A 12,886-nucleotide genomic window follows, 5' to 3' on the forward strand; every position below is an offset into this window, starting at 1 on the left:
GTTGTAAAATTCATGAAAACCTTTGTAATCGGTTTTTATGTATCAGTATGTTTTTCGAAGTTATACTCAGTTTGTGTAGTGGCTGTTTCATCAACAAAAACGTTGACCTTTTAAGAAAAAGATGTTTTATTTGAGTGACTCGGCGACTAAACATCAAATCCAATTCACCAAGCATAAGTGCAGGAGCTGCTAATGAAGGAATCAAACATCACCGACATGTAAGTGTTGCGAATCGCCTCTGATCTGACCATGGAATTACATAGCGAGTGCTTTACACAACTGGGAGGAGTACCAGCGCTCTGTCTGAAGGAGCACAAGTACTCTGGGAGAAGCACTCGGTTTGGGGGAGTACTAATAATCTTGTGGGGTGGAGTATTCGTACTGTGGAAGAGTTCTAGCACTCTGTTTAAGAGCAGCACTAATACTCTGTCCGGGAGAGTTGCTGTACTCTCTCAGAGATTGAGGCATTTTACTGCTAAAAAAGGAGTGAAATGTGGTATAAGCAGATACTCCCTCAAAGAGACTTCCCGGAACTCTCTATGTTTTTAGAGTGAAGTGAATGATTCTCTCTCCGATCCGATTAGGCTTTTGTCATCAGTAAGACTAGGAGGCCCTTTGTTACCGCTTCTATTCTGCCTGTATTTAGAGCCACTTTGTATGAGCATTCTGAAAGAACAAAATTTACAAAGGTTTACATTTCCGTCAAATGAGATTCGGGTTCTTGCATACGCAGAAGACGTGGCTTTCTTTTGTACTGATAGAGAGAGTGTAAAGGCTGCTCCTGCAGTGACAGAATAATTTTGTGCAACTTCTTCTGCTAGCGTTCACTTTAAAAAAATTCACATTTTTGGTTTGGACTATGGGCCACAATGCCATCACACTTCGCAGGCATTCAATGTATAAAAGATGTGCGCTATTTAGATGTAACTCTCTCACAGTATAGGAATAGCAACTGGCATTGGTCGGGAGAAGTTAGAAAAATACAAAGTGTATTCGTGGCGAGTGCGGAATTTCTCACTGTTTAGTCGGGCTGAGGTGTGTAACGTGTTCTTAGTTTCACGGCTCATGTATGTGCAGCAAGTACTTCAGTGCTCACCACTTCGCATTCAGGCACTGCATCGCATATTTGCAGCGTTTATTTGGAGTTCAAGTTGTGAATCGATGCGGTGCGATAATCTGTTCGTTCCCCTTGAACAAGGTGGTCTAGGATTAGTCCATCTCTTCGTCAGGCAAATTGTTTCTCGCCTGTTATTCTTATTCTTTCGGCACAGTGACCATTCGTTCTTGCGTGAAATGTTACAGCTTCAAGCAGTTCATTATCTTCCTAATTGTAGGAGTACCTTCAGATGCGAAAGATGTCCCACAGGCTCCATGGGGCGTTCTCAAGGAGGTCTTCGACTCATTTCTTTTCTTGAAAATTAGATTCAGCCTGGAGAACATTTCCACTGCGGGTCGAAAAGCAATTTCTTCCGCACTGGTGGAATCGATCTTCTCAGATCCTTTGTATCGTGCACCTTATTAAAATACACCTTATGAGGATGTACTTAGGCGGGTTCGTAACATCTGTATACCTCATCGAGTTAAAACATTGTTCTTTCAATTGCATTCGTAAACACTTCCTAATAGACCTGGTTGAACGCGAGGGGCTGCTTCGTGCCGTGGTCCAGGAACTGTCGACTCTGTCCACGTGCTGAAACCATAGATACCAATTTTATAGACTGTACGGATGCTATATTTTTCTGGGATAATCTCCAAAAGACGCTTAAAAAGGACATTGACATCACTCCATACGTAATTAGGTTCCTACCGTTTAATACTACTGGCGGTCCTCCCTGTGGCATGTTCATAGTACCGGGTTTATACAGCCTATGGAGAGCAACAAGGACCTACAACTTCCGGTTTGGCTGCTAGCAGGTACGGGCGCTCCCTGGTCTTCCTCATCGTGTTGTTCGCTTGTGGTCGCTTGCGTAACACCCGTGTGATCGCCATGGCGAAAGCCCGCAATCTAGCTGATCATTCTTTCATGAAAGTGCAGCTTATGTAAGCAGGGCGTACGCTGCGCAGGAATCTCTGCCTGACTGGATGCACTTGTTGGACGCATGTGTGTGTTGGCCGAGTTTTAAATGTGTAGCTATGTCTGCAATGTAATATATATTCATTTGTGGTTTCCTTGTATTAAAAAAATGTTGGCGTGGCCGAGTGGTAGACAAGCTAACTCCCGCGCAGCGGGCCTGGGTTCGATCCCGGCGGGAACTGCTTTTTTTTCGTCATTCCTGACGATAGCCACTACGGACACCGGAAACCACCGGCGGACACCATCGCCAACCGAAAAAGCTATTGGGATGAGCACCTAACAGTTTACGCTCTAAAAATGGCATGTGGTTATTATTAGATATGAGGGAGCTGCGCCATTTATGTATTTATTACCTTAAGATAGCATGGCATTAGCTTACGCACCCTAATTATGACACTTTCACAGTTCAACTTGAACAACTTTGGCACGAGCAAACAGGCAATGTGCAGAAATACGTAATCGCACCAGGACTAATGTAGGTAATAAACACCTGGGGTGAAACCGGCAAATGCGCACTTAGAGCTGCATTTAGCTAAACTTGCGCTACTATTAAAGTAGATAAGCGTTTGCGCTACAGACATTACAGGCGCCGACAATAAGGTGACGCTACTTTCTCTGGACAGCTTTGACATATTTGAATTATTTCTCATGGCGCGCATGTTTAGTGGGACTAACGTATTTGTACAGGTAAAACTAGCATGCACAAAGAACCTAAGACACAGGTTGTTTTAAAGCTGTACGGTTACAAACTAGTAAACTATCGGGTTATTGTTTTTTGCGCTCCGTAGTCTTACCATGAATGATCAACAACTGGGGAAGGTTTCGGTTAGTTTTACTGCTTACTAAACAGCCATTCAATGTGACAAATAGAATCGTTTAAGTCAAGCGATTATTACATTTTCTACAGCTGTTACTTTCCTACTCAGCTAGTAGCTAGGAAGCTGCTAAGTTTCTCGTACTTTCAAAAAGGTTCGGCTAGTGTGATACTCCTTCGATTAGCGTTTTGTAACAATATTGATATTTGAAAAACGATGTTTAAAGGCAAAATTTTGCATTGAATATATATCTCCACTTTTTTATTGCCATCAGTCATGGAGGTGTCCCAGAGCCTTGCCGAGCTTCAGAAATTCGTGGGCTGCTGACTTGATGACACCGACAAAAAGCTCGATCCAGTTCACGTTCTCCAAGTCAGCTCTTTGCAGAGCGTAGCCACTCGTAACCTTGCTTAGCAACTTGGACAAGATCTCAGCTGCCTTTTCCTTGAGCTTCTCCCGCGCTTCCTTAGCGGCTTTCTCGATATTGTCCTTGGCCTTATTGTATGCCCCTTTCACGGACACCTTCACCTTCTCAGTGGCGTTCTGCACAGCTTCTTTTGCTTTGCTCCAGAGAGCACGGAAAAAGTACTCGTCGCTCTGAAAAAAAAAAAAACAGTAAACCACGTAGGTATACAAACACGAGAGTCACAGGATCGCGACCAGCTTTCAATTAAAGTTTTTCGGGATTATTGTTGGCCATATACGTGCACACTAATAAATATAAATCCTTATGCAAATATAAATAAATTTGTATAAACAAAAAAGTCGCAGTTTCGCCCGAAAGGTTAAGCATCGATTGGGATAGCAAATTTATAGACAGCTATACGAAGTAAAGATAGTAGTTTTATTGGCCGTATAAAGTTGTAAATATTCGCTTACTAGCTGAACAAACAAGCACGGTGTCACGCGCGCACAGGTAAACATGAACACATCTCCCTCGATGACCGCGGGAGCTCGTCAAAGCGCTGGAGTGAGAAAGCGCGCCAGCAGCAGCGAAAAAATTGATGTTCGCGTTGGTTCTCGCTTCAACGCGAACTAAAAGTCGAAAGCGCAGCGCATACGAAGCTACCGGCTATCGGCGAATGCACTTTGGCCCATCGTAGATCGCTTTGAAGATGAGATGCGCGCGGGCGCACACTTCGGCCGCGTCGCAAGATCGCTTTTAAGATAGCTCCGTAATGAGCAGCCACGGAAGAAGAACGCCGCCCCCACCTCCTCCTGTCTCCGTCGCCTCCACCCCGTGGCTCGCGCGTGAACGAAGACCGTGCGCTTCCGGCCGCGTTCCTCTCTCGCGTGCGCGAGATTACGCTACGGTTGCTGGCTCACCCTCGCAAGCTTTCACTCGCACACACAACGTACGGCGCGCGACGATGATTTTATCGCCGCTGGACTTTATACGGAACATCACGGCGACGGCGGCGACAACGGGAAAAATGCGCTTGGAGTGTCCATATAATTGCCATCGCAATAAAACAGTAGTGGTAGCATTTTTCCATGCGAAAATTATCTTAGCGACTTGATGAAGACCTTCATAGTAACTGTATTTGACATTCTGTAATAGATTGCTTTTTATTTATGCTAACAGACCCGACGCAGTGGCTCAGTTAGGTAAGGCGTTGCGCTGCTGAGCACGAGGTCGCGGGATGGAGTCCCGGCTGCGGCGGCTGCATTTTGATACAGGCGAAATGCAAAAATGCCCATGTGCTTGCGTTGTAGTGCACGTTAAAGAACCCCAGGTGGTCATTCGAGCCATCCACTACGGCGTGCCTCATAATCAAAACAGGTTTTGGCACGTAAAATCCCAGAAAGAAGAAAATTCATGCTAACAGTCCGCTTTCCAGAGCACTGAAACCCCTTGGACTGTTGATTGTGAGTTCTGAAGACGAGCATCCGCCGCGGCTGTGGGAGGCAAGTGCTGCCGCCGGGTACCTACCGGTTAAATAGGTACAGGCGCGCTCCCGGCCTGGTGCTCGGCCATTATGAGACCTGAACGCTTGGAAAGGGGTGTTTGACCTCAACGCGAAGGTGCCCCCACCTCAATAGATGCTTGGGGCGCCACATGGGAAATGACCGCCATGGGAGCGGCCCAGACACCACTTTTTTGCGTGCTCACGTTGGTTTCGACGGGAATTCAGGGCGCAGGCTTCTTTCCCTGAAGGAAGCCGAACGCCAGGCCGGGGCACACTTGTCCTCCAGTGCGCGGGACACGTGCCCCAAATGCACTGTTTTTTTTTTACATTTCGCTCCATCGAAACGCGGCTGCACCGGTCAGGATTTGAACCCACGACCTCGTCATTAGCAGCGCCACACCATAGCCGCTAAGCCAACACGGCGGGTAATACCGCAGAATGATCGCTGTGTAAAAGCTGCAAGATGGCAAATAAAATGCAGTGCGCAGCAAAAGTGGTGCATGCAAAAGGATACTGCTTGCCTAAGGTGAAGCCAGGAAAATGTAAAACCAACTTTACCAAAAACTTTATCCCACGATTTGGCAAAACACGCATACTACTTTTCCTTTCCGCTTTAAGAACGCTAGATCAGACACCAACGATTACTGTCTTCATTACAAAAAATCTGATGGGCCATGTAAAAGTACATTGCTACTAGCTCATCTGCCACGCCACAAGTGACAAAAATACCGCCCAGGTTAGCTCCTTGGTGTTTTACAGTTCGCCTAAAAAACTCATTAGAACCGCGTTGCAACGCACTCTTTTCTTGGTTTGTGGGTCGATTGGTTGTACGCCTATCTTAAACCTACCAGCCAAGAATGAAGAAACGTACATACTTGCGAACTGGTGGTTATCTGAAATGAATGCTGCAATTTCTAAGCAAGTGACAGCTACTTTTACGTAATGTTCTGTAGGGCAGCAAAACTTAGCCTTACGTACCGTTTCCAAAACAGATAACACATGTCGAGAAGACTAATTCATTTGATTATTATTGCTTTTCTGGACATTGGTGGCTGCTTGAGCGCATTTTACACAAGAAATAGACGTTACAATTTTTATAAAAGCACTGCTTTATGTGTCAGTCTGTTGTGTTTCAGCTGTAAGAACGCTTCCAAGGTCAGTAATTCATGGTAGTTAACAGGGCAAATCATACAAGTGAAGAATTGTCTAAAGTAGAATTTGATCCATCTTAGACTGGCAAGATTTGATGCGTAGATTAAATTACTTTTAAGACAGAGGAGCCCAATATGCTATTAGAAGGATTGTCTGCTTATAGGAAGATGGCACTGCTCTACCTAAACAGCGTATATTTCAAGAGCTATTTAAGGTTAGACTGATGACACTTTCAGCTATCCCAATACAGTTTCTTTGTATCACGTTCAGGTAAAAACAACAAGTATATCGATCGCTGCTGTTCCTGGATACAGAAAAGTTTGGCAGCTACTGTTCTAAAGTGTGTTATGTTTTTGCAACTCACCTCAGCGCTAAGCTCTTCGTCCTCAGCTAGCGTCTGTGCCACGTCCAGAAGGATCTCACCCAGATAAACAGCTTCTTGAGCGGCGCTATCAAACGATCCATCAAGGCTGGACTCTTCCTCAGGAAGCGTGTATGCATTTGCTGAAATAGCGTGAGGTGTTGTTTGGAGGAAACATTCTGGACTCTCTAAAAGCCTGCTTGCTCGTAGTACTAAAACTGTTACATTAGAAAGGCCATAGCAGTAACGATAACTGGAAAATATCTTCGGCAACATGCGGCTTGCGGAGAGTCTTATCCGCTTCAGCACAGCAAGATGTGACTTACAATAAACTATTTACGAATTTTAACGATAACATAAGCTTACCAGGTGGCACAACCTCGCGCTGCACCTGATTATTCTCACGCGCAAAAGGATAAAATGATATTCAGTAGCCTGGAAAGCGCCAAGATTTCGGTCCTGGCAGTCTACATTTTAAAATTGACCATGAATATTCTAGGTCATGTAGGCAAAGGATGCTGATCACGAAAAAAATATTTGACAAGAATAGAAACGGGTTGGAGTGTATGCATGTTAGGTACCTTTCAATTGCCCTATTACAAAAGAATTTACATTGAACTCATTTGCCTCTACCATTGAAGTGTAGAGTATATAACATAGAAGTTCACTGTGATGCACTTGCGTTCAAATTTTCTGTAACGTGCATTCAACTGCCATTATTCTTGATGAATGTATATCCATATTTCATGCTCCATGTGAAGATTGACACTTCACTTTGTTGAGTGATAGAAAAAATGTTATGCATACCCGTAAAGGCGACGAGGCCCACGAGACAAATGGCTACGAATGTCCGCTTCATGATGACTGTGAGAAAAGGAGAAGAATGTGAATACATTTGATAGGGTTAGGCTAAGTGTTATGTACAAATACTTGCCACAAGTGCTTTGAATTGTAAACCTTCTTGAGGCAGGCTTCTAAACAACCGCATATTTACCTATTGGGAGCTATTATTAAAATAAATAATGATTTTTCTGATAAAACCACCTTTTGAAGCATACGCGCCGACGTACCATTATCTAACATTGCAGTAAAAAGAAACCGTTCAATTCGGCAGAGTGTATTCATTTTAACCCATATATATATATATGCCTGAACTAGGGGAAATTAAGGAAAGTGATTTATTTTCCCGTAATAATTGCTTCTCGGGCCTCAGAAAGCAGAATCAACCATGTACTCAAAAAAAATTTCGAATTTGTTTTTGTAGCCGTCCTACATATAGGACACTAGGCACATATACTACTTATTTGAATGTTACAATTTGAAGCATTTGACATGGAGTCCGATGTCGCTTTTTCCACAACGTGTGGTGGTCTTCCCATGGCAATGAGCACACCTTGTTTGCTTGTCTTGAGGGATCACTGTGTGGTCAATGAGGTTAAATCGGCTTTGGGCTTCCAGTAAAGATTGCATGCTTTTTCCACGCAATGCAGCCATAACTCTTCATGTATGACATCGCTATCGTCCTTAGAAATCTGAGGAGCTCTCTTTTGTCCGTTGCCATTCTTTACAACTGGAATGCATTATTCACACATGCATCAACAAGATACGTCAGGAGGGAAGAATACCACTTCTTTCCTCTAATGGCTGTGCGGTACTTTGCAATATTTTGGTCCAGCCTATCAACTCCTCCCATGTTGCCATTGTACCTAGAAATCAAGAATGGCTGCTCCACCGTGACTTTGGACCTGTTCTCTCTTGAATATATTTTTACCATTTGCGTTGGTTCGACCACGTGAGCATTTGAGACGACGGTCACTGTGTTGTTCCTTCCAGCGACATACGATAATTTCAGATTTGGCGTCGACTCTGTAATAGTAGAAGCCTCGAGTCTTTCTTTTCATTTCTTTCTGTGTGAGGATGGGACAGCTTTTTATTTGGTTATCCCGCACGGTGCCTGTGCACTTGACACCCATTGACGAAAGCATTCTAACAAGTTTGAGACTTGAAAAGAAGTTGTTAAAGTACACATGAAAAGAGTAATCAAGCTTTCCTTCCATCCTGGACAACATTTCTGTAACAACAGATTCTCCTAGACCAAGCTTGTTTTTATCATCCACATTACCTCCCTTGGTAATGCTCAACAGAAAGCAAATAGCCCAATGGAGTGCAAACGCGCCACAATTTAGAGCCAAACCGGATTGGTTTCTCTTTCATAAGCTGCTTGCATCCATGCTTTCCGAAGTACTCGCACATGCTTTCATCAATGCTGAAGCAGTCTAGTAATGGAGCATACAACAGTGCCTTCTTCATCACCGCTTTCTTTCTCTGTCACTGCCGCCGCGTGATTTTCCGGCGGAAGAATGGCCACAGTCGACTGGTACATCTTCCCCAGCGTCAATGCGGTTTAGAGTGTCGTTGAGCGTTTGCGGATCTGTTCTGGGGTAAAATGAACTGTAGGGAATCTCCTGACTGCAAGTGGAAAAAAGTTTCTACTATACGTCCATATGTCTTTTATTACGTTACTTCAACGCTAAGCGCGCGACGGATCGCGCGTTCCACAGTGACACAACGACCCCCGATCTGCCCAGCGTCCTACATAAAGGACACCGCTGTTTGACCGACCGCAAACAAAAAACTTTTGCATATATCACAATGATATTGTTTTCAGAGCATATTCAATTACTCAGGAATAACTGACAAATATTTCGACAACATCAATAATCATTTGAATTTATGTTACTTGCATTTTCTTCCGCGGCATGGCGTTCATCGAAGCTCACGCGGAACGACAATATTTCGACATAAAGCGCGTGGCGAGCAGTGCTCCTACGCTAACCAAGACTTCCCACGCTAACCAAGACGCGAGAAGGGTAGGGCCTCAGAAACACCCGCGAGGGGCACTAGCTTTTTTAAAAAAAGAATGTTCGAGTTATTTGGAAAATTTTCAGCGTCCTACATATAGAACACTGGGCATATATGGGTTAAAGGGCCCCTGAACCACCTCAGATATTTTTTGAACATTTCAAGCAAACACGAGCATCGAGTTCAGAATGCCGTCACGATCAACGATGCCAAACGCTGCAGCGCTACGCGCTGCGGGCGCGCCACAAAATACAAAAAAAAAAAACAACGCCGTCCTCCTCTCCTGGCTTTTCCGGTATCCCCAGTGGTCGTCACGATGTCAGCAGGGTGCATCTGGTGATGTCAACAGCGCTAACGACGCCCATTGGTCGAACAAGGACCTAAAACTTCCGGTTTGTCTGCTAGCAGGTACGCGCGCTCCCTGCTCTTCATCGTCTTGTTGTTCGCTTGTGCTCGCTTGCGAATCGGTAATTACACCCGCAACGCAAGTGCCAGATCGCTCGCGTTCCACCCAACGCAATTGTGCTTACCAGTCTGATTAGCTGCGCAAACAGAGTGCGACAGTGTTAGCCTTTCTAGACGTTCGCGCAACACAGGATCCATAGCGGCACGCTTCGCATGAGCACGGGCCGGCACGGAAATAACAGCGGGAAGCGCTGAGTCGCGACTAAGACCCGTTCACGTTACCGGGGCGGTAACTCGCCACACGTCCCGCGAACGGAGAGATTTCCTTGCCGTAGGTAGAAAGGATGAAACCGGGACTCATTTTTCCGGCAGCCTCACCGCCGCTGATCGTTCGACGGCGCCGATAGCGTCGCTAGGCCTTTTCCGGTTCCCTTCAAAGCTAAAGCGGACGGCGCTTCGAAATGAATTACCGACGCTCACAGGCCGCAATATTTTCTTATCGTTGTTATCATTCTCCGCAATAATTGTACACAAAGAAGAAAAATACGCTGATATTAGCGGCGCCGTCGGCTGCGAAGCGAGTACAGCCGAGCCGGTCGTTTCCCGTCGGTAGCCGATGTTTTCGTCGCCGGTGGCCGAGGCGCGCAGCTTCGCGGTAGTCGATTGGCCCGTTGATCGTGCTGCAGGCAGTGCGCCGGCCGAACTGCTGTCTACTTAAATTTTGACACCTCTCGTGCGGCAGACGTTCTACTGCACTAGAGGCCGGTTCGTCGTCGGTATATTTGCCGATAGCGTGGACGTGCCTTAACCGCAAATGTACAATGCGTTGGCGATGACGTATATCACGTGACATTTGGAGGAGCACTAGGCGAGGAGGACAGACCAGCTGACGAGGAGTGTAGCGAAGGATAGAGCGAAACAAACGAGGGCCGTGTTTCGATCATCAAACGCGTGTAACTCCGCTATTACGGCACCATTTCGAACAATTCTCGCGGCTACGTGTTCGTTGTAGACTCGTGCAAAACTGCAACACCACAACTAAATTTCGACCTCTGGGTGGTTTAGGGGACCTTTAAGACAGTTTCTATAGTGAAGATTTTCGTTCGTCAGTCTTATTAGTTTCATTTTCAGTTGACTCCCACTCACTCGAGCGCATGACTTGCATGTTTAAGCTAGCAGGCCTACTTTAACAACATAACAGCAGTTGGCAATCGAATTATGGGGTTTTGCGTGCTAAAACCACAATTTGATAATTAGACACGCCGTATAATAGAGGACTGCGGAATTAATTTTGACCACCAGGGAATCTTTAACGTGCTCCAAATGCACAAGACACGCGCGGTTTTGCATTTAGCTCCCACCAAATGTGGCCGCCGTGGCCGGGATTCGATACCGTGACCTCGTGCTTAGCAGTGCAACACAATAGCCGCTCAGCCATGGTGGCTGGTGAGAACACCTGGGCCATTATGTCGCCTAGCATTTTTCTTTCCCCATAACTGTCAAATTGAAGACTGGTCCTCTTTCACATGGGGCACATTTGGTAGTTTTCTATTGTTGACCATGCAGCATGCTTCGTACATTGCGAAGAAATCTGGAGCATGAACTATGCAAGTTCACTTACCGACTGGAGAAGTCCAAGAAAAACCACCAAGGATGTATCGAGCTCTACTGTGCGGAGCATATGTCAGCCACGGAGCATTTATACTATGCAATCTAGATGGCCATTTTTTTTCTGCGGTAAACTGATGTCTTGCTCCGGAAAGAACAATGATCGCTGAAGAGCTCACATACAAAGCCGACATGCCGCACTTATCTCGAAAAAGGATGTCCGGTTTATTCTTCATTGCAGTAATAGGCATGACATAGGTCGTCCTAAATATGCGGTGCCATTGCCGTGAAATCTCTTATTGTGTTAATAAAATGACCCCTGCCGTTCTCTCTCTATCATACAATACTTTGTCGCGTATAAGGCAAACTAACTCAGTATTTATATAACTGAATTTTTCGAAATACTAGTGCGCCGGTGGTACTTGATGTCTTGAATAACCATAGCTTGGATGTACGCAGCCCTATGGTCTCAGAGTTGATTTCGAAGAAAAAGAGCACCACATATTGTTTTCAGAGTGTGACTTCACTGAAAGGAACACATAATTTTAAAACATCCGGCAGAACCCATCTAATTCAAAATGTCGACGTTAATACCCATCGAATTGAAGCAATGTAGCAAAATACCGCATTCCCACCCCCGATAAAAGTGATGTATTACGCGCCTATGATGACGATGATGATTTAATTGCATTCCCTTTGAAACGGGGCGAAGACAAATAGTCACCTAGCCTGCTTGATTTATTCAGGTGTATTACACATGTTCTTTATTGAGAATTTTTGTATACCTCTCATTAATCTTTTTCTTTTTTTCCCCGAAATCTACCTTGTAGCGCTACCTATGATTTTAAGAGATGAGGTCGTATTCATCTTTTCGTTGCTTTTTTTCCACAAGTTCTCTAATCGTCTCTTGCTTACCTCTAAGGCTGATCAGTTGATGTTTCCACTTTAAACCCAAGCGCTTCTGCAAGTTGCACGTTGCCTACGGTTCTCGCTGGGTGAATCCCTGCACATTCCATTAGAATGAGCTGAGTGGTCTCCTGTTGTTTACTGCAGCATACACATACTTCATCTAGATCCGAATATTTGCTCCGGTATGTTTTGATACTTAGGCAACCTGCTCGATCCTCAAATAGCAAGGTACTGTCATACAGACTTTCCCCTTCTAATTTATTCTTCTCATTCTTGTAAATCCCCATGGTCCTTTTTGTATCCATTTTTAGCATCTAATTCACTGTCTCTATTTCTCTTTCTTTCTGATGACTCCTGGTTGTCTATTTACAGTTTGCATTATCCTGCCCTTGGTTCTCAACTTCCTGGACCTCTTCCTCCATTCTGTGTCCATGCTTGTCATGTAGAGATACATGCGCACTTTAGCCGCCCATTCATTTTCATACGTGTTCCTGAGCCCTTCTTCAAAAATAATTTTGCTCTGTGCTTCTCTGACTCCAAAAGAGGCCCAACCATTTCACCCTGCACTGCCTCATGTGGTATTACCGTGGGCTCCTAAAGCCAACAGGGCCTACTGATCTTTGCTTAACTTCCAACTCCGACAAAATATCCAATTTTAAGAATACAATGGCATTTGCGGACGTTAGCGCTGGGACAATTACTCCTTTCGAGATTCCACGCACCACCTCATAATTATTGTGGCCCCACAGTGCCCTGTGCTTCATTATTGGTGCATTCCGCTTCCCTTTAT

The 12,886-nt window shown here is 45.0% G+C and overlaps 1 protein-coding gene across 1 annotated transcript; it reads right to left on the reverse strand.

The window, feature by feature from the left end:
- Positions 1 to 3,113: 3,113 nt before the first annotated feature.
- LOC119440292 (uncharacterized) lies at positions 3,114 to 11,309 on the reverse strand. Its single transcript, XM_037705216.2, has 4 exons — positions 11,201 to 11,309; positions 7,120 to 7,176; positions 6,316 to 6,455; positions 3,114 to 3,486 (listed from the first exon to the last, which is right to left on the reverse strand). Exons 2-4 carry the CDS (start codon positions 7,169 to 7,171, stop codon positions 3,160 to 3,162), a joined length of 519 nt encoding a protein of 172 aa, XP_037561144.1. The 5' UTR covers positions 7,172 to 7,176; positions 11,201 to 11,309; the 3' UTR covers positions 3,114 to 3,159.
- Positions 11,310 to 12,886: the final 1,577 nt, after the last annotated feature.

Source organism: Dermacentor silvarum, chromosome 2 (genome assembly GCF_013339745.2).
Source record: "Dermacentor silvarum isolate Dsil-2018 chromosome 2, BIME_Dsil_1.4, whole genome shotgun sequence".
Lineage (NCBI taxonomy): Eukaryota > Metazoa > Arthropoda > Arachnida > Ixodida > Ixodidae > Dermacentor > Dermacentor silvarum.